This window comes from Crocodylus siamensis, chromosome 8, assembly GCF_052110815.1.
Source record: "Crocodylus siamensis isolate JL-2025a chromosome 8, ASM5211081v1, whole genome shotgun sequence".
Classification (NCBI taxonomy): Eukaryota; Metazoa; Chordata; order Crocodylia; family Crocodylidae; genus Crocodylus; species Crocodylus siamensis.
Genome location: NC_143402.1, coordinates 23,426,961 through 23,449,210, shown reverse-complemented (window position 1 = coordinate 23,449,210; position 22,250 = coordinate 23,426,961). Strand labels below are relative to the sequence as shown.

At 48.8% G+C, this 22,250-nt stretch overlaps 1 protein-coding gene across 4 annotated transcripts in view; it reads right to left on the bottom strand.

The window, feature by feature from the left end:
- Positions 1-10,726: 10,726 nt before the first annotated feature.
- Positions 10,727-22,250, bottom strand: part of EDA (ectodysplasin A) — a 186,323-nt gene continuing 174,799 nt past the window's right edge. Inside the window, exons 6-8 of one of the 4 annotated variants that reach the window (XM_090060474.1) lie at positions 21,839-21,890; positions 17,206-17,336; positions 10,727-15,327 (exon numbers count right to left, since the gene is read on the bottom strand). In XM_090060474.1, the coding sequence (XP_089916600.1) occupies positions 15,076-15,327; positions 17,206-17,336; positions 21,839-21,890 (435 nt within the window). In that variant the 3' untranslated portion in view covers positions 10,727-15,075. The remainder of the gene's footprint in view (positions 15,328-17,205; positions 17,337-21,838; positions 21,891-22,250) is intronic. The other 3 variants (XM_090060475.1, XM_090060476.1, XM_090060478.1) reach the window with 3 other exon arrangements.

Below are 22,250 nucleotides of genomic sequence, written 5' to 3'. Positions count from 1 at the left end.
AGGACTGAAAGGGCCACAGACTAACTTCCCAGCTCTCCCCACTACTGGTGACCGTAGGGCTGACTCCAGAACTGCATATGGGTGCCAGGCCGAGGAGGTTTGCACTGCCAGTACTCACTGCACTACCCTCGCAGAATCAAAGACAACGAGGGTTGGAAGGGACCTCAGGAGGTCACCTAGTCCAACCCCTGCTCAAACTGTACCATCCCACTACATCCTGGTGCTTCCTGGGCTCCTAAGAGATGGCTGCCTGTTTTATTCGCTTAGCATTAAGGAAGGGTGAGGCGACAGAGGGATTTTCCAATTACAGGCCAGTCCCTTCCCCTTCAGCAGCACACCCACACCCAGAAGTGGAATTTTTTTGTGGTCACACGGGCAGGCTGACTCTGCCCCCTAGTGGTCAGTGCTCACATCTCACGGTAGGAGCCTTGGACTCCCGTTGCTTTTCCAAAGGCAGCAGGGACAGTTCATGGGACATTTTACTGAACAGGACTTTTTTGCTGTTGCAAAAATGTTTTGTTTTGCTTAAAGCTGTTGACTCTTCTTCCTTCCCTTCTGCGGGCAGCACCATTGGGGTTATTGGCGAGTTTGCCCAAGAGCTTATTTTGCAGAAGTTGTTTCAGATATATCCTAACAGACTTCTGCTCCAGAGGTCGTTGATAGAAGACTACAACATTAGCCCGCATGGAGAAGGAACAGACCCCAGGTCATAACCATCTCCACTTTTAATGGCTTACAGTGCAGAAACTCTTGACTCCTTAGGGAACATGGCTCAGGTAGCGCCGTGCCAATGATCAAGCGCGCTTCCGGGGACAGACAAATCCCTTGTATGTGAGTTGAGGCCCCTGATTAAATTCTGATGCCTGAGCTGGGGCACAAAGCACTGCGTTTGTGACCCAACATCTTGGCCTGGCTTCACTGGTTGCAGGTCGCTGAAGGCAGCCATTCTTCTTAATCCTTGGTCATTTTGGTTCTGACCAATACCGCAACAGTAAATGCAGCCCTTAAAGATAAGAAAGCCTTCATTTTGATTTTTTTGAGACAATTTGAAATCCAGTCAGCTCCAAAAAAATGGGGGTGTCCATCCACAGAGACACTGATCTGCGGACAACTCATGATGACCAGCTCCAGCTTTGCCTCTCAGGAGACGGGAGAGGTACATGGGTGAGTACAGCAAAAGGGCAGGCAGGCAGGCAACTACTTGGCACACGAGATCTTTGCTCTGTGTCTCCTGTAGGTTTTTTGCACAGCCCTGGGAACCCAGCCAAATGCACTATTAATAAGTGCACCGGGTAATGCGGGGCCCCTGCAGGATATGCTTGGAAATCTGGTGGTTGCACCAGAGGAGAAAGCAGACTGCTTTAACAAATTCTTCGCCTCCATTTTCTTGTGCAGGGACTGGGACTCCCCGACCAAGATTCCAGACGGACTTGGGAGAAATGCCGCCAGCCCTAAGGTCAGGGAGAACAGGGTTAGAGAGTTTCTGGAGGGGATGGACATGTTCAAATCAGCGGGTCCAGATGCTCTTCACCCCAGGGTGTTGAGGGAATTAGCAGGAGTTATTGCGCCCTTGGCACAGCATTACGAGCACTTGTGGTGCTCTGGCCAGGTGCCAGATGACTGGAAGGAAGCCAACGTGGTCCCCATCTTTAAAAAAGGGAAGAGGGAGGACCCGGGCAGTTATAGGCCCATTAGTCTTACTTCAATCCTGGGGAAGCTCTTTGAGATCATCAAGGAGCACATCTGTGATGGGCCAGCAGCAGCGATGATGCTCAAGGGCAACCAGCACGGTTTCATTAGGGGCAGGTCCTGTCAGACCAACCTGATTGCCTTCTACGATTAGGTCACAAAAGCATTGGATGCAGGTATCGCGGTGGATGTAATCTTTCTGGACTTCAGGAAGGCCTTTGACACTGTTTCCTACCCTATTCTCATTAAAAAGCTAGGTGACTGTGGCATTGATGCCTACACAGTCAGGTGGATTGCAGATTGGCTGAAGGGTTGTACTCAGAGGGTGGTGGTGGACAGGTCATATTCGACCTGGGGGGAAGTGGGCAGTGGGGTCCCCCAGGGCTCGGTCTTTGGGCCAACAGTGTTCAATTTCTTTATTAGCGACTTGGACAACAGGGTGAAAAGCAGCCTGCTTAAATTTGCTGATGATACCAAGATTTGGGGTGAGGTGGGCACGCTAAAAGGGAAGGACAGATTACAGCAGGACCTGGACAGGCTACAGGGGTAGGCAAATGAAAATAGGATGGGTTTCAATACTGACAAGTGCAGGAACCAGCAGCACACTTATAAGATGGGAAACTCCCTTCTTGAAAGCACGGTGGCAGAAAGAGATATTGGAATCATTCTTGACTCCAAGATGAACATGGACTGACAATGCGAGAACACTGTCAGTAGGGCTAACTGTACCTTGTGCATCCACCGATGCATCACAGGCAGGGCCAAGGAGGTGCTCCTCCCCCTCTATGCGACACTGGTCAGGCTGCAGCTGGAGTATTGCGTCCGGTTCTGGGCGCCACATTGCAGGAGGGATGTGGACAACATGGAGAGGGTCCAGAGGAGGGCCATCCGCATGATCAGGGGGCAGCAGGGCAGGCCCTACGAGGAGAGGCTTTGGGACCTGAACCTGTTCAGCCTCCACAAGAGAAGGCTGGGGCCTGGTGGCCGTCTATAAACTTACTAGGGGGGACCAGTGGGGCTTGGGAGAGGCCTTGTTCCCCCTAGTGCCCCCCGGGGTAACAAGGAATAACGGCCATAAGTTGTTAGAGAGTAGGTTTAGACTAGACATTAGAAGGCACTACTTCACAGTTAAGGCGGCTAGGATCTGGAACCAACTTCCAAGGGAAGTGGTGCTGGCTCCTGCCCTGGGGGTCTTTAAGGGGAGGCTTGATGCCTACCTGGCTGGGATCATTTGAGCCCAGTTTTTTCTCCTGCCCAGGGCAGGGGGTCATAGTTTCATAGTTTCATAGATGGTAGGGTGGGAAGGGACCTGAGCAGATCATCAAGTCTGACCCCCTGCCATGGCAGGAAAGAGTACTGGGGTCGAATGACCCCAGCAAGGTGATTGTCTAGCCTTGTCTTAAAGACCCCCAGGGTAGGAGCCAGCACCACTTTGCTTGGAAGTTGGTTCCAGATCCTAGCTGTCCTGACTGTGAAGTAGCGCCTCTTGATGTCTAATCTGAATTTACCCTCTGCCAGCTTGTGACCATCATTTCTAGTCACTCCTGGTAGTGCTCGGGGGAACAGGGACTCCCCCAGTGCCTGCTGGTCCCCCCTGACTAGTTTGTAACAGGCCACAAGATCCCCCCTCAGCCTTCTCTTGTGGAGGCTGAACAGGTTCAGGTCCCGTAGCCTCTCCTCTTAGGGCGTGTCCTGCTGCCCCCGATCATGCGAGTGGCCTCCTCTGGACCCTCTCCATGCTGTCCACATCCCTCTTGAAGTGCGGTGTCCAGAACTGGACGCAGTACTCCAGCTGCGGCCTGACCAGTGCCGCATAGAGGGGGAGGATCACCTCCCTGGCCTGCTCGAGATGCATCTGTGGATGCATGACAAGGTGCGGTTGGCCTTCCTGACTGCCTCCCCGCACTGCCGGCCCATGTTCATCTTGGCATCAGTGATGACTCCAAGATCCTTTTCTGCCTCTGCGCTGAGGAGAAGGGAGTTCCCCAGCCTGTCGGTATGGTGCCGGTTGTTCCTCCCCAGATGCATCACCTTGCACTTGTCAGTGTTGAATCCCATCCTATTCTTGTCCACCCACCCCTGTAACCTGTCTAGGTCTGATTACAGCCGATTCCTCCCTTCTAGCGTGCCCACGTCCCCCCACATCTTAGTGTCATCAGCAAATGTGAACAGGGTGGTTTTTACCCCCTCGTCCAAGTCACTGATGAAGATGTTGAACAGTGCAGGCCCAAGGACCGAGCCCTGGGGGACCCCACTGCCCACATCCCTCCAGGCCAAAAATGACCCGTCCACCACCACTCTCTGGGTGCGGCCCTCCAGCCAGTTGGTGACCCATTTGACTGTGTAGGTGTTGACACCACAGTCCCTCAGTTTCTTAATGAGAACGGGTTGGACCTGATGATCTACAAGGTCCCTTCCGACCCTACTTCTATGAATCTATGAATAGCTGGTGTAGGCCTCTAGAGTAGGTAACAAGGATAAAATCAGCTGAAAGTCCTCGATCAAGTGCAGGCCCAGTCATGGATTCCTGGGCTTTGCATGCAAAGGGTGGGGACCCCCAGTGCCAGCGCACATCTGCTCCGTCTCCCAGAAGAAAATACAGCCTCCCTGTGCATCCAAGTATAAAGAAGGTTGGGGGGGATGGAGGAAGACTTGGGAGCTGTAACAGGGCTGAGGGATGCCCCTGGAACTGATGTGAGGCAAGACAAGTTAAGGAGAATGGATGTTTTCAGGGAAATGTTTCCCCTCCTTACCACTGGTTCAAATCCAGTCCACTTGTTCTGTTATCTGGGCTATGGACAGACATTAAAAAAGCTGGAGCCTGAACTGATTCAACCTTTTCAGGTTAGTCTAACCTGCCTAGGCTGAACCGGTTTGTAACAGGACAAACATACTTTCTGGACTGAGACAGTGCAGGCACATGCCTGCAGTTGCCCAGGCCAGGTACCAGGGGGGCTAGAGCTGGCCCTTGGCTGCAGGGAAGCTGGGTTGGGGGGTATGGCCAACGCAGGCTGAACTGGCCAGAGATGGGGTTAATTCCCCCTCCTGGTGTCACCAGCAGGGACCCGAGTCGGGTCTGCCCACATTCCCCCCTTGCTGCTGCAGCAGGGGGCACCATGGCCCCCGAGGCATCGCGGGGCAGGGAGCAGAGTTAGTGTCCTCTCTATCCCACTGGCAGCCAGGTGGCTCTCTGCCTGCAATCGGTCCCCACCCAGCTGTCCACTCAGCCACAGGCTGGAGGAATAACCCTGTCCCTGTCCCTCGGGGCTTAATAAATAGCTTGCCCTGGCACAGAATGAGCTGCAGGGGCTGGCTCTGCCCCTGCCCCTGCCTGGCAGCTGGAGCAGCGAGCCGTGAGTGTCCAATGGGTAGGAGCCCATCACGGCTTCCTGGCGGGGTGGCACTGTGGGGCTGGCAGAGCGGCGGTGGAGTGGCAGCACTGCGAGGGCTTGCAGGGCTCTGGGCCACTCCACACCCCAGTGCTGTCATGTGCAGCCTGAGCCCACAGCGCAGCCCTTCACCAGGAAGGGCTCACTCTCCCCCAGCGTGACAGGGGCTGCTGCCCCCAGTAAGGGCTCTGCCCCTCCCGCCACAGTGGCAGGGAGGGGGCATGCCCAGGTAATGCTCTGGTGGAGTAGGGAGCTGAGGACCTGTTCCAGGCAGGGAGCCACCCGGCTGCCAGTGGGATAGAGAGGAAACTAACTCTGCTCCCTGCCCTGCGATGCCTCAGGAGCCATGGTGTCCCCCTGCTGCAGCAGCAGGCGGGGAGTGCGGGCAGACCTGGCTCGGGTCCCTGTTGGTGGCACTGGGGGGGGGAATTAAACCCATCTTTGGCCAGACCCCTGCCCCTGGCAGTCTCTGCTTGGGCTGTGGAGCAGAGGAGCAGGGCCAGCCTGGCTGGGTTGGAGCAGAGAGCCCAGCCCAGACAGCATGTTGAGATGCTGGAGGTCTCTGATTTAACTAAAACCAGCAAAAGGACTGTGACAATGCATAAGCCAGTTTGAGCCAAATCAGTTAATTCTGATACTGCATTCAACCAGGTTTATCTCAAACCAGTTTCAGCCATTTTCAAACTGGTTGATGTGCACTGAATGTCTGTTACGGGTTTAAAGCAGTTTCTGATCACTTAAACCAGTTTATGTGTAATGTCTGTCCCTGGCCCTGATGGCTATTCACTAAATTGTCTAGAGCTGCAGGGTGTGGGGGTGGCTTTGTTAGAAATGGAGTATTGTTAGGATATTGTTAGAAATGGAGTGTTGTTAGAAATGCACAGTTTGCATCTCGTACCTGATAAGAAAAAAACACCGCCAAGGACTTTTTTCCTTGGCCAGCCTTGTTACAGTTTTTCTTATACTAAATCACTCTCTCCCCCTGGTTTTTCTCATGCAGATTACAGAAGCTGGAATTCAACTGACTGTGTCCTTGAAAGGGGGGGTGGGATTTAAACTCTTGGTGACCTAAAGAACTTTCTGAGCATGCGCAATTAGCTGATGCATATTTACTTATCCGCCCTGCATACTTAAGTAGTTAATTATAACATACATGCGATGGATGAAGTGACGTAGCCACATACATGTTTGTATGAAACGGAAATGAGCTGTAAGAGTTCCTGTTTCTGCACATGTGCCCAGGAGGGGAAGGATAAAAATCAGCTGAGAAGTTCCTCAGGGGTTCGGAGTAATCTGAGTTTTTTTGACTCTGCTCTGACCCTATTTGCAAATACACCTTTTGTGCTGCTAATAAGCGTGTGTCTGAGATTTTTTTTGCGAGCCTCCAGAGAAATGAACCGCTTTTTGCATCAGCTTCCTGACCAGGCACAAGGCAGGGGAGAAGGGGGGTACACAGTAAAAGTGCCCTGTGGCTGTTCATGCTGTTCCATAAATAACAGTAAATAAGTAAATAAGTCTGTAATAACAATAAATAAGTCTGTAACAGACTTATTTCAGCAGTCACAAGGGCTTGGTGTGGCACCTTTCACACTACAAGGCTCTTCATGCAATTTGAAAGGTGACTGGTGTCATGCATGAACCTCTGAGGTATACCAGGGCGCAAGTCCTAGACTTTCACTGTTTTCTGAGCTTAGCACTGCAGACATAGCAGAAGGCAGTGGAAAGCAACTTGTTCACACACAGAACCAGAGGTATTTGAGGTCAGTGGGTATTTTTGTTTCACTAAAGTAAGGCTCTCTGAAGTTGAGAGCTGCATGCCAGTCCCCCAGGACAGCAACAGCATGGTGTCCTTAAGTGTTAGCCTCCTCAACGTGAAATAGCTTTTTTATTATTGTGGTTAGAGGTTTCTGGGACCTGGATGAATCTCAAACCACCTCTTCTTGGACACAACACTTCCTTCAGCATCGCACCAGAATCTCCTCTATAGCCTGGTTTTGAAGGATAGATCTGATTTCATGAACACATTCAGAAAGGAGCAGGGCAGGGGGAAGGAGAGGGGCCCTTTATGGAGCTGAATCAAGTTTCTGTCTGATGGTTTCAAACCCCAAAGATCTGAAACTCTACAAGGTGTTCAAGGAAGAAGAGAGAGGTTCACTAAGAAGTGGGTGGCCCGCCTGTATGTCCTGTTAGAAATGCTTGGGAGCTGGTAGTTAGGACACACATGAAGAGGCTGGGGATTGGTATCTCCTCCGAGACTGGGTCCTGTGCTGGCAGGTAGAGCAAAGCCTGTCTCTGGAAGTCTGTGTTATGTGGCTTCCTTTATGGAGATGAAAAGAATGCAAAGCTTGGGCTATGGCTCTTTCAGCGAAGAAAACACTGGATTTCTGTGAAAGGCAAGCTCACCTCCATGGTCGCAGTTTCACCGGAGGATGGAGCACAGTCCCTGTACTGCCTTGCAGAGCTGTTTGACACAGAAAATCAGCATTCTCCTACACAGCGCTGGAGAAGGCAGCTGTTTGCAGCTGGTGCTTCTTGCATTACGTTCACAACCCTAGCTCCCCAGTCCCTTATTGAAAGTATCTCTAGGATATCAAGCCCCAAACCCAAATATACATCAAGGAGTGTGGAAGGTCAGAGCCATGGACAGAGCCTTGCCAGGGGGACATGCTCCTTCAGAAGAGCATTCTGTGCAGGCACCAGCTGGAGGAACAACCCACATAGCTAGCAGCTCTGTAACACACCCTGGACCAGTGCTTCCCAAACTTTTCCTTAGCCTGACCCCATTTATGATTGCATTTCCTCAGCACGGTCCTTCACTCCCAACCCACAACCCCCCACCCCCACGACCCCATCTGCTGATGTTGCGACCCCATGTTGGATCGTGACCCACAGTTTGGGAACTGCTGCCCTAGACCTTGCTAGGGTAGGCAAAGGCCAGATGACTAAAGCAGAAACTAGGAAGGGAGAAGGAGCACTGAGGGGCCTGCCACTGTGGAGGGGGTGAGACGTTAGGGAAGGAAGGACTGAAATTGGAAAAGCAGAACTGGATATGGGAAACAGGAGATGAACAGACCGGGAGGCTGGCTGCAGACAGGGCACAATTCTTCCAAGAAGCAATGTCTGGGGTGACCCAGTTGGTCACTGGGTGGCAGCATGGGGTCAGGGATACCCCTCTGCTCCTTGGCACCATCTCAACAAGCAACCAGAGAGCAAGACCTCCAGTGCTGGTTTTACCATCACTGGTGCAAGTCTTGAGTCTGCCTTGGGAGGCTGCTCTTGCTTTCTCCCTCGCCTTCTCCTGGTGGGTGCTGGATTGACGTTTCCTCTCTCCGCAAGGAGCTGGCGATGGCAGATTCCAGGTGCAAGCATCTGCACCCTGGGATCACAAAGCACGAACATTAATGCATCAACTCAGACTTCATACCATACACTTGCAGGAGCCTATTGACAACTGCAATGAAATGCTCATGAGGCCAGGGGCTCTGAGCTACCTTTCAATTTCCAGCACCTTCCCCCTTAAACAGGGGCAGGCAATTATTTTGGGCAGAGGGCTGCTTAGTGAGTTTTGGCAAGCCATCGAGGGCTGAATGACAGGCAGCCCAGGGCAGATATTCATTTTCTAAATTTTTTAGGGGCCCCGCAGGCTGGATAGAACGGCCTGGCGGGCCACATCTGGCCCCTGGGCCACATTTTGCCCACCCCTGCCCTAAAAGGTCACACACGGGGCGACAACCCGTGCTGCAGGGAATGCGCTGGTGCCCACTGTTTCTTGTCCTGGAGTGAGAAAGACCCCAGCTTCCCAGGCAGCAGTGCCCTCTGCTGGCCAATCCCAGTGCCTGATTTTGCAATTTGGCCTCTAGCTGTGACATTTCTCACACCTTCCATGGCTGCATCAAGGCTCCAGGTAAAGGACCAAGCTCATTGGACTGCAGATAGAAAACAAACACAGGAGAAAGCTGTGCTGCAGTGGGATGCACACCGTGCTGGGAAGCAGTCTGGGCTCACCAGGATCTCCTCCCAGGAGCTTTTACCCAGCCACAGAGAATACACCTATAAGCAGCCAGTTGTAGTGTGTGGAAAAGCACTGGAAAGGGTAATGCTGTAGGAAATGCCACAGCCTGTAGCAGGCCTGACAATGCCAGGGTATCAATAATACCAGGCCTCTGTGCTCCCTGCTCCTTCCTGCACCATAACTTGTACCAGGAGCAGGTAGATTCGACCTTCAGAAACTCCCAGGGGGGAGGTGGTGTTTCCTGACTAGTGCTGGGCTCTTGAGACCTCCCTCAAAGTGCTAGCAGCAGGGGTCTCAGTTGCTACACCTGGGAGTCCTACCCCCTCATTGCTTCTGGCTGTTACCAGGAAATCACTTACCTTTGCCTGTTATCCGGGACCCTCCAACTGATGTCAAAAAACAGCCAGTGCCAGTTGAGCACAGCTGCCTCAGTAGGTCACAGACGGACAAGCCAGGTTTTGGTTTGTTCATGTCCTGAATGAACCAGGCCTGTGGATCCCCTTGGAGAATGTGTGAAGCTAAGTGCCCATGTGGATCCCTGGAGCGATGCATTGTTAGCAGTTTCTCGTTTGGAGGTAGAGCTGCTTCATCCATTGCTAGTGTAGCTTGCTTTCAGCTTCTAGGAGACAGAGTTCCAGTAGTCGGATGCAGAGGAAATCAAGCGGGGACTAAAAAAGCTGGCTTTTCAGCCTAGAGGGTGGGCACAAAGTCAGGGCCAGTCCAAGGCAGTTATGACGTTATACAGATATAGCTAGCTCTGGGGCTTCCACTTTCCCACAAGGTGTGTGGTACTCCTACAGTGGGATCCCAAGCAGGAGAATACTTGAACACGACAGCATTTGACAGCAACAGAAGTGCTTGAGATGCTATCAGATAAAACATTGCATACAGCTTGAGAAACAGCTCCTGTGTTATGCCCTGTAAATACCACACCCCACTTCTGGGGACTTGTGAGCCCTACATTACTTTGCCCCATTTGTGCACAGACAACTAAATTCATGTCTCCTCCCTACTGCTTTTCTATTTTTGACCAAACAAAGTCAGTCTGTGTCATGCATGAAAACACTAAAAGCAGTTGTCATGTGATTTGGGCATGAACCTTGCACAGGACTCTTTACGAAAGCACCACATATTCCATGTGCCACTTTACCCTTCCCTTCCACAGCCCCAGCCCCAGAGTCTAACCTGGCACTAACCTTCAGGTGGGAAATTTCTTTCTCCTCCTGTTTTGCAATTAGACATCACCTTTGAAAAATGGCTTATGTTGGGTAAGGGCTTTGCATCATTGTAAAGTGCAGCGCTCCAGTGGGCCCTAAACAGTCAACAATGATCTCACACCACCACAGTCTTTACATCTAAAAGAAAATAATTTTGAGGACCTTTCTGTCTTCTGGTTTCTGAGCTGTTAGGGGGCACTCCATCCAGCATGTCCAGGTTCCCTTTGCTATCACGAGGGCTGAGAACTTTCTTTTTTAAATTAAAGCTGCAGTTTACATGCAATTTCTTCATTCCAGCAACTGAGTCTCCAAAAAAAAATTCCAAACATGGGAATTGACAATAAAAGTGAGTAAGCAACACATTCAAGGGGATGCTCTTAGAGCGGGAAGAAGTGTTTCAGAAGCGACTGAACTAGGTCAGATCAGGAGAAAGCTTTATTTGCAAAGAACATATTGACAATTTACATAAACTTACATCCCAATTATATACATTATGTATATTTTATATACAGATAGTGTCTTGAATAAAGATGCTGATCCATAAAGCAGCATCAGTACATCACTGTGTAGCTCACACAAGAGAAAAGTGGGCTTTGAGTTGTTACATCTATGCCCACAACCCCACTACCATAATAGGAGCCCAAGGAGAGGCTCGCTGGAAGCAATGATTCATAAGACTTTTTCCAGGCTCTCTCAAAACAGGAAATGACACATGCAGTCAACTTGTAGAAGTCAAATTTAAAAACGGATGCAACAACTAAATACACTGTTGCTTTTTATTGCAAACTCAGGCAGGTAGAGTGAGAGAGCCATGAACAGGAAACACTTCTCAACCTGCCAAAATGATAAGGAAACAATCAGAAAAAAAAATGCTGCTCCATGAGCTCAACTCACAGTCACCAGGGTGCCTGGGGCTGCTCATTCCAACAGTCACTAATGCTTTCAGCTGGCCCTGTCCACTAGGAGCCCAAGACCCAGTATGAGGACACTTAGTACACCAATACTCATTTCAAGCAGTGGGTGAGCCTTTGCATGCTTCAAAATAAGTTTGAAAATAAGAAATTAAACACTCATTGCAGCATTTCCACATTCCAGACAGCCTTGAAATGTGCAGCTGAACACAGCAGGAAGCACAAATGTACATCTCCGTCACCTCATGTAGCGCCCCCACACTCAGACTATTAGAACAGACACGGTCACTTCTCTTTGCTTGAGGACTCTACAGCAATGCTGCTGTGCTGGAAAGTAACAGAATACTGATCTGGTGCAGAAATCATTGGACTTTAAAAGCTAGGAGCAACAAGCAGCGTGGCACTAATTATCTGCACCATCCCCTCACTTAGTACCAGTTCTGCTGTGACCAAATAGGTACGAAGAGGTCCCAAGAGGTACGAAGTTGGGGAGCACCAACCCTGTGGTGACTCTCATGGCTGCAAGAACATTGAACAATCTACCTCCGAGTACTCAGAATGTGTTTTTCTAAATACAAACCACGGCTCTCTGCCTCAGAGCATTTCTCTTTCATGGTTCTGTTAGGACAGCCCAGGTCTGGTGGTGACCTGATGCAGCTGTCAGAAGGAGCAGGGAATTGGGCTCCTCAGTCCTATAAACAGGTGACATGCTTATATATGTAAGAAAGGCACATGGGAAAAGGAAGAGCAGCAGACCCGCAACTCTTGTGTAGGCAAAATCATCTACTGCAGACAGTTCTTTTCAAGATGGCAAGAATAGAGCAGCAGAATGTGTTTCCCCAGAGATTGTCTATATATAGGAATGGGGGGGGTTAAACTTGTGTAATGTACACCATCCGCTGATTTCTACATTTCTGCAACTGGGATCCAGCCAGAAATAAAATGGCAGAGCTAAGGCACATTAGCAAAAGCAGGAGTGCCACTGGAGGGAAAGAGCTGGGGCACAGAAAAGCAGCAGGAGCTGCATTTGCAAAACACAGGGTCTGACCATGGTCCCTGATGTGCAAAAAAATTGTCCCTAAAATTTGTCCCTAACTCATGCCTGTCTAAAGCGAAAGGCATCACAGGGGAAGACTGGAGCAGGCCCCTGTTTGCCCTTGTATTGTGTTACAATCTTGCTGAGTACTACCTCCAGCCCTTGGCTGCTATGATCTGGTCTCAAACTGGTTCTGTTCAACTCCAGGATAATTAAACAGGGCTCCTGAGATGGTGACACAGAGAGGCCACAAACAGAACCACCTCTACAGCTTTGTGAACATACAGTAGTTTAGTTATCTTAATAACGCAGGTCCATGCTTTATTAATAAAGATTTTGTTCCTGGAGAGAGGCCATTTGGTCTCAGTGTACAGAAAGGCTCTTTATGGTTCCATTCACTGTTGGCATAAGACAGTGAGAACAATGGAGTTATGCTCACTCTGCCAGTGATAGCTTTGGCAATTAGTGATGTGGACCCTGTGCTCCCCACCCTCCTGCACTGTGCATTCTGGAGCTCAGCTTATACTGGAATCATCTTTGGTCAAATACAAAAATTTTTTTTAAAAGGCACATTTTACAAGCTAAGCATCGGAGAGCAAGCTGGTGAGGGAGGCAGTATTCAGTTCCCTGTAGAGTCCTTCAATGCTGCTATATATACATGCCACAAGGGGCACAAGGCAAAGCTGTTAGGCACTGCTTCTGCATGGGTGGAGTAATCCTGCTCCTTGTCACATCCTTCAAGTGGGAATTTAGGAGCCTGGAAGCATGGGAAACAGAAGATAAACTTACTCTTTGGGCTCTTCCAGATCATTGCATTCCTGGTACCTACTCTGGTCTTGCAGGGTAATCAGACTGTATTCTACAGTATTCTTGTCAAGGAGATGCTTAATGGAGATTACGGTTCTCATCTCACACAGAGTTCCTGAATTCACCATTCTTAGAGGAGAGCACCTCAAATTCATTTTGAGGGAAACAGACTTCTGAAGACTAGTTAAATGCCCAGCTGCTTGTGGTAGCTCAATGTATCAAGATTGGAAAGAAGGAAGAAAGGAATAGCAGGCAATTTCCCATACTGTTATGGCAAAACTATGTTCTCCTCTGAGTAGTGAGGTTTGAAATCAAAGCCTGGAAGGCCCAGGAAACGCTCACCTCACAACAACTACAGTTGCTGGCAGGTGCTACAATGCTTAGAAGACGAGATCCCTGACTACAAATGGAGAAAGGCAGTGAGGCCAAGGATGCTATTTGTGCAACACTAGCTGACCAATCCTGCCACTGTCTTGGTGTTACTGACAGAGGTTCATTTTTAAAATCCAACAGGTTATCATTAAGTTGTTCATGCTGACAGACAGGAAGGTTAGTACCAAGCTGTCTGTTAAGAATTTGCTTCTGCAATTCAGGAATTCTTTTTGTATGTTGGCTAATACCCTATTCTTGTCCCAGTCTGGGAAATGTGTTCTGTACCTAGGCAGCCAGTTTTTAAGAAATGGTGCACAATGCAGAGAAGTAACTGAAGTTTGAGCCCCTTCCCTACCTCAAATGCACCTTATGGCTTTCTCTCTCATCAGTCAAAAGGAGGTGGTGGGAAAGCATTACTTAGGAAGCCTAAAGAAGCTATGGTGTCCTAATTCTCTCACTAAGGCCAAAGAGTCACATTAGGACCAGACTCAATATTGGTGGGCATGTGCATTGGACCAGAGTCTTCAGTACAGATTTTGGTGGAGATTATTTCATCACTACTTACTGTAATGTCTTCAAGGTAGAGGGCTGGAAAACCAGGAATGAAAGATTCTTCTAATGTACAGAATGAGAAAAAACAACCGAAAACCAGCACATAATTGCTATTAACTCGGAAAATATTAGCCTGCTTCCTTGAATATTTTCTTTTTAAAAGTACCCATTTCAGTGAGCAGCTTCTAAGTGTTTATGTGGGCATCTGTGCCAGCAGCATGCAGCACTGTGAAGCCTCTGTAAATATTTCTTGGTATGCAGCAGGTTAGTACAAGTTGATGTTATAACAGCAACGCTTCAAGGAAGTACACAGTAGGGCAACTTATACCTGTGGGCACACGGCAGGACTGGCAAGTAGCAGTGGGCACTGGAATCTGTCACTGTCAGGAACATCTCAACACTGGGCTTGCAATATGCAGAGGCCGTCATGACAGCAGTCTGCTCTTTTATTAATTATTGGTGCTCCTTTCACCCTTATTGCATTTGCAGCCTGCTTCCAAGCCCTGTATAGAGGCACTTCACCTACTTATTCTCACAGTCCAAAGGATGAATGTAAACACCACCCAGTTGATCTCATTCTCCACCTTTCACATTACATTACCATTGCAATTAGAACTGTCTGACATAGGTGGAAAAGCAGAAACCACAAGGGTTTCTTGCTCACATACATGTGCAGAAGCAGCAGAGTGTCTGGACAGAAAAATCCATCAGAAGTCTGTCTCTCTTCTGCTGCTCTTGCCATGGATGCTCTTGCTAGTGCAACATAAAAGCAGGAAACCCACATCATTCTCACCAGAAGCCTCAGGGGAGGACCACAGAGAAGAGCATCAGTGCAGTAATGCTTGAAACACTGAGACAAAAAAGGACAGGGCCACCTTTCTTTCTCATAATGGCTTTCAACTGCCTTTCCAGTCCAAGTCTCCAGGCAACGCAAAGGAAACCTTGCTCTTTTTGCATTCACATAAAGGAATAAATAGCTCTGGGTCAGTTTTCATTGTGGCTGGATTATAGACCCCCCTGAAATACTGAAACACCTATGAACAGCAGCACCATGCAGTTCTGGGAGTCTCCTTGTACATGTCAGGTTCATCTAGGATGTTGGTGCATCTCCTAGGCGTATGGCCCCGAAGAATGTCGCGTGCTTGCTCATGTTGATGGAGATGTCAGCATGGACCATTTTCACTGCAATCTTCTGCCTGGCTTTGAGGAGACAGACCCCGGCTGTGTAACAGGTATTGAAGTTGGTTTTGCCAGTCTCAATACTCCTAGTGCACTGCAGGAAGGGCTTCTCATCTACCACCACCTCATAGCTGGCAAAATCAGTGAAGTTTATGTAGTATACCTGATGTGAAGCAGGGAAAAGAAACCATATTAGGGAGTGGGCAAGGACACGTATGTACACCTGAAGCCTTCTCTGTAAGTCCACTAATGCATGTGAACCTTTCCTAACCCAAACATCTCATGAGGTTCACTTCCAAAGTTCCTCCATACCTACTTCTGCAGTAAGATGGCTTACTCTGAGCCAACAGAACATGCAGGGTGTTTGGATAAACCTGGCATGGAACAAGCTAGGATGAACAAGCATGGAAATACCTGTGAACAACTACATCCACTGAGGCTTGACAGGTAAATGACAGGGGAAAATGAACTTAAAGTACCTGCATTAAATCAAAATAGAGATATGAATAGACTTGACTCAGGTACTGAAATCCCTCTAGAGATTCTCTTACTGATTTGGGACATTAAACAGTTTTTGACAGGGTTTTATGCATTTTTTCCCTACAAAGGCTGTCTCTTTAACATACTGATTCTAAAGAACTTCAAGCTGCAGTGTAGAAGCCTGTATATGCAGTGGTTACTCTTAGAGGTTATCCTTCCTGATGAGAAGCTGGTGTTTCTGAAGGCAATGGCTATTTGCTAATTCCTTAACTCCATACACGCCCACCATAGTGTGATATTTTGCCTGAATTAGGCACTGCAGAAGGGGAGCCGATTTCATTGCACAAAGGGTATCCTCACCCTTACTGCTAGGATATCACTCCAAATTCCAATTGGGTTCTACTTTTCCTTTACAGATTGCACAGGACAAAGCCTCTGGAGGTGAAATACTGTGGTCAGCAACTCTAGTTCATATAGCGATGCCTTTCTTGTTCCTTCTTCTTGAGCACCAACTTGTATATCACTATGGAAGAGCCTCCGAATGACTTACTGATGTCTAAAGTTTGTGCTGCCTGTTAGCAGTTCCACTAGGATACGATATGATCCTAGTGGAACTGCTAACAACAGACAGATGAGTCTCCACCAGAAGTAATCCAGAAGAGGCTTAACTGCAGTAGTTCCATGTGGCCAGCTGTGGCATCACTAAAATTTGACCCAGAACTTACACAGATTTTCTTGCCAGAGGTGAATGCAGTGGGCTGAGATGGATTTAGCAGCTCTCTGGCTGCCTCGTTTCTTCTGTAGGTTATAAACCCTGGACACAGATTATCAGGAAACTGTGACAGCAGGATTAAATGGCAATCTATCTTCTGAGTAACATTTGGTTGAAGGGGGAGATGTCCCAATTAGCTATGTTAAGAAGCACAGTGTATAATTTTCTTGCATAGCACTTTTCATGTTGATGAATTGTACTCACACATTTCACCTATCTCTGGAGTCAATGTAAGCAGGTGGTTAGCAGAGATAGCCTTTCTAGACAATGATCCTTGGAAGTGCATTGTATAAATTTGATTCCACTGGGGAACCGGGAAGATGGACTGGATTGACCTCAGCTGGAATCTGGCTAGGACACCCAGGCAAAATCCTGAGTTTCTGAAGAATGGTGCTGGTTCTTAATGATTCCAAGTCAGGGCTTTGGTTTTATATCTGTTTTATAAGACAGCAGACTAACAGCCAGCTTCCTGCTGAGACTATTGTTTGCTACTAATGTGGAACAAGGGTTACATTTGCTAGTAATTACACAGAAGGGAATGAAAAAAAAAGGCATTTGTAGAATATGGATGCATGTTCAGCAACTGATCTCTGCCAGCTAGCATTATAGTGGATTGTCTGACCTTCTGCTTTCAAAAATATACCATCTTCCTCTTACACTCCCTCACTCTTCCCAGAATATGAAATTCTTAAGAAGATACATGAGGTTCTGGGAAATTGCTGGTTGTGGTTCATGCAAACCTTGCATTTATAATACAAGAATAGGAGTTAGGCCCAGGACCGTACTCACTTCTACCTGACTATAGATGAAGTATGTGCCGTCCACCAGTACCTCCAGCTCCCCGCTGCGGGCATGCAGCTTAAACACCTTGGGGTTCATAGTGATGCGTGACCAGTCATTGAGGACTCCACCTGAAAGATCTCAGTATGAGAAAACGGCAGTCACTCAGTACTCGTCAGAATGAAAAGCATGGTAGCAACAGAAAAACAATGGCATTGATCTATTACATATGACATACAGGGGAAAGAGGATTAAAGGTGCTAAGTCAAGCACTCACATTAGGAATTGCCATAACTAATACGACCATGGGAAGATCCAGGATTCAGTAAAGCAGGGTGCAGCTCACCGTCCCTCAGACCATGAGGGGTTGGGGGTGAGGTGTGGCTCCTGGGCTGGCAGGTAACAGCAGAGAGCTAGGCATGAGCAGGCACGTGAAGGAGGAGGGGTGAGTCCTTCCCTTGCCAACACCACTGCTGCTGTCCCCAGCTGACCCAGGGGTATGGGGGGTGGGGGGCACAGAATCCAGAGCCACTCCTGCCCTACCCCAGCCAGGGGCTGTGGGGAATGGCTACAAGAAGCAGTGTGCAGTTTCCTTCTTCCAGCCCCTGCCTGCCCTCCCCACCCTCACAGGTGTCCCCTGGCAGGGAGCAGGCACTGGAAGGAGGAACCTGTGAACCATCACTGCTGTCCCCTGCCAAGCCTGGCACACCACACACCTGCAGCCTGCAACGCAGGAAAGCTGTAGGGCTCCCCTAGTGCCCAGATCAGCCAGTGGCAGAAGGCAGGTGCAACTGCACCACCACTCCCACTGGATCGACCCCTGAATATGGCCCTCAATTCATCTGACCACCTTCATCTCACTATATGGTTTTTAAATACCTGACAATATGGTCTTTAAATATCTGCTGGCTTACAGTTTTTGTACAGGACATCAGCCTCATTCAATGCACAGGATGGATGATGCTTGCTGAATAGATACATATTGAATATTTCTTTTTATCTCCATCTTTCAGCATATGGCTCCAGGCCTTTTGTGTTGCACACAATTCATACTCTATCCTGAATACAAAAGAATTCATATCCTCCTGGGTGCTTCTATGATGCTTTCCCCATATAATGAGTGCTTTACAAAAGTTAATGAATTTATCTTCACAATGTTTCTGTGAGAATAGCTACTGTTATTCTCATTTCATAGCTGGGAAAACTGACACTTGCTGAGATCAAGTCAAAACTGTAAAGTATTTGCCAATTTTGGGTACCTAATCTGAGACACTTCCAGCCTAATTTTTCATAGTCAAATGCATTTTTTATATTATTTCATATGCCCAACTGACTTCTTTTACAACGGTGGCTACTTAACACTTCAGCAGCTCAGACCCCAAGCGCCTCAAGTCTGGGAAACTGTAAATGAAGAATCCATAATTTGTGTCCCTTATTAAGAGTTTTGTATAAGTGACCTGCCCCACATCAATTAGAAACTCTGGGTGATTGTCGACGTGATGGGGTTTTAGTCCCAATTGAAATGGTGGGTTTTTAAATGTGATGATTAAAAACCCACCATTTCAACTTAGGGGCATCCGTCACTGTTGGTGAAGGGCACAATCCTTTTTTTTTTTTTTTTTGAAGAGCCTGCCCACCTCTCCTGCAGCCTGGGTTGTAGGGGGTAGAGATGCTGGTGGGCTAAGCAGCCCCTGAGCTGCAGGGGGACCCTGTTCTTCCCTCTGCAGCAGCAGCACCCCCTTATTTTTAAATAAATTAATAAAATAAGGATTGTGCCGCTTGCCGCTCTGCCTCTCCCCCCAGGGGAGCCTGCCGGTGGGCTGAGCTGCCCCTGAGCTGCAGGGGACCCCGGTCCTTCCCTCCATGGTGGCAGCACTGTCCAGGACTGCCTGGGCAGGCAGCTAGTGGGCTGGTGCTACCCCAGCTCAGAGGCAACACCCACTGGATCCAATTCTTCCCCAAGCGTGCCGGGGCTTCCAGCGCTGCATGCACCAAACCTGCCACCTTCTCTGGCTGCCAGCACATGCAGCCACCCTCTTGTCACTTCCCTGTGCTGCCCCAGGGACAAGCCAGGCCGTTCCTGGGCAATCCCAGGCGGTGACAAGGCAGTGGTGATGGTGCACGTGGCGCTGAAAGCCCTGGCAGGCTCAGGGAAGAGTTGGAGGCAGCACCTACCTGTTAGCTGCCTACCCAGACAGAGGGAGGGAACCCACAGAGGGAAGGACCAGGGACCCCTGCAGCTCAGGGGCCGCTCAGCCTGCCAGCAGCTCGCATGGGCAGGCTCCACTTGAAAAAAAAACAAAAAAAAACCCAGTGAGGGGCCCATTCCTTTTTATTTTTTGTGAAGCCTGCCTGTGGCTGGTGCGTGAGTTGCTGGCAGGCCCTGAGCTGCGAGGAGCCCTGGTCCTCCCCTCCACAGTTGTGGTGCCCCCTGGGGCTGCCTGCTAATGGGCTGTGGGCTGCCCCAGCTTGGAGGCAGCACCCAGCCTGATCCAACTGTTCCCTGAGCCCCAGCTACGGCAGCCCCTGGCCCGCTACCAGCCTGCCCAGGTGGCCCCAAGGGGCACCACCACCACAGAGGGAAGGACCAGGGCCCCCTGCAGCTCAGGGGCCACTCAGCCCACCAGCAGCTTGCCCCCCAGCCATGGGAGATGTAGACAAGCTCAGCAAAGAAAAAAAAATATTAGCCCCCTCATGGCTTCTGCCTTCAGCCTGCCTCTTCTGTGGCTGGGGGCAGCAAGCTGTCAGATTAAAAGCTGCAATGTTACACATAGCTACATTGCAAACTAAACTACACCGGGATGTGGTTTAGTTTGCAACAAACTCATTTACAGCATAAAAAACCCATATGTGTAAAGTGTGATGCAGTTAAATTGCAAAAATGGGCAATTTTCATCATGTGTGCAAACCCCTTATGACAGAATCAGGGACAGACTCCAACACCTAAGGGCTGCAACTCCTGCCTCAGTCACTGAACACCTTCGCCTTCTGTAATCGAAGCAGCAGGAATTCTACAGACAATGGCCTCGTTTGCTACACACTCCTGATTCATGCCCAGAGTGAAGGCAGTCTGGGCACCAAATGAGCATGGGATCCCGTGGAGAAAAAATTTGTATGTGATGGTGTAATTAAAGGCTGTCTCAAGAAGCCTACATGCCTGGGTGTGTTTTAACACTGCAACCTTTTATCATGGTTGGTGAGCAGGTAAATGTCCTAATCAATGTAAGAAACTAAACTCCTTTTGCGCAAGCCCCCTCCCCTGCTTCTCTGTGCATTCAAGTCAGGCCATTTCCTCCTCCTACTTGGGCAGGAGGAGCAAGGAAACCTCGTGAGGGCATAAGAGAATCAAGTCTTCCTGCACTCAGTTCTGGTGCATGTGGACCCCAACAGCTGGGAGGAACAGTTGTAGGATGCTTGTTTTTCTCATGGGGCTTTATGAGACTGGACTAAGTTTACTACAGGCAGAATAAGTTAGACAAATTTGCTGCTAAAGTCTCTACTGAGCACGTGTGACCAAACACTTTTAGAGGAGTATCACATGACAAACTTCAGGTGCAGCACAGCTCTTCATTCTAACTTCTGGGTGACCTACTAATTTCAAGTCCTGGCTGGGAGCAAGAGCTTCTCATTCGAACAGCGATAATTATTTTTGAAAACAGAGAAAATAAGTTGCTTTGTCTAATCTGATATTTGGAAACAATTTTGCTGAAATTCAGGGGTGGGGAGGAAGTCAGCTGGCAGTTGACACTCAGTGCAGGATGCATCCAAGCTAGCAGGTAAAATTTGGCAATTATAAGCAACTGAGAAAAAGGTCTTCCAGTGTGAGTATCGGGCAGCCTTAACTATAGGCACTACTGTCAGCTCTATCCATATGAACAAGGAAGCTGTAGGAGTCACCACTTCCCTATTCCCACCTTACTGCCCCCCCCAGCCCTCATAGCACTTGGCAGCAGCAGCATGCTGTGTATGAAAGAGGGTTATAGGCTGTGTCCTCAGCTGGGCTGTGAATGTCTCAGAGCACTGCACAAGAAACAGGATTTGTGCTGCAGTGAAATCAGCCTGGGTCCAGGCACAGGACCACTTATCAGAGAACTGTTCTACTAACAGCTCAGTGAGGTGATCTTTGTGGAGCAAGACAGGGACTAAGGACAAGGGACATACTGATGGAACTGGGGGCTAAGGGTGGATAAAGCTGCTGGTGGACTGAGAAAAGACTGCTGGAAAATTGGGAAAAACACAGGCTGACAGTACTGAGGAAGGTATAGCATATACTAAGTACTGAAAGGAAGGCAGAAGATGGATTAGGGAAGAGGGCTAACTAGTCAATGGATGCGGTTGGATTAATGGTTTGATGAGGCAGATAATCTCTTTCAAGTTCAGGAATGAGGACTGGGACAGGGATCTATTAGGAGACAACTATGTATGAACACAGGGGAGAAGAGGATGAAGGAAGAACAAGAGAAGTTAAATTGATGGTGTAAAGGCAGCAGACAGAGTCATATGAGGGAATAGTACTGTCACTCTAATGCCAATAGAGTGTCATTTGGAGGGGGCTTACTGATCCCAGCTATATGGTGTACTGCCTAAAAGACCCCACCTATGAGACTGAGGTTAGAGGCTGATAATCTCTTGGAAATCTTACCATTCTTTACTTGAATTGCTGAACCTTGGCCCTGGAGGTGAACCACAGCTGGCTGCAAATAAGAGTACAGCAGTTTAAAATTAGCAAGATACACTGTTCTGTTCTTTTAAGAAACTTGGCACATCCCTAGAAGACTGATGACCAGGATAAAGACACAGAACAGCTGTTAAAGAGCTTTAGGGAACTGATGCAGGCACTATGATAGCCTATTCAACTCTAAGCAACACACAACTTGTGAAGAGGACTCATCATGATTATCTTCTTTGTGGCAGTGTTAGTTGAAGTGTTTTAATTCATATTTAGAAAGTCCTATTCATATAGTCTTCAGCTTTTTCAATATTCAGACCCCAAGAACTGTTTGAAACTCCTTGTAGATTAGCAATGCTTTCTGTACCTAACAAACATAAAAACA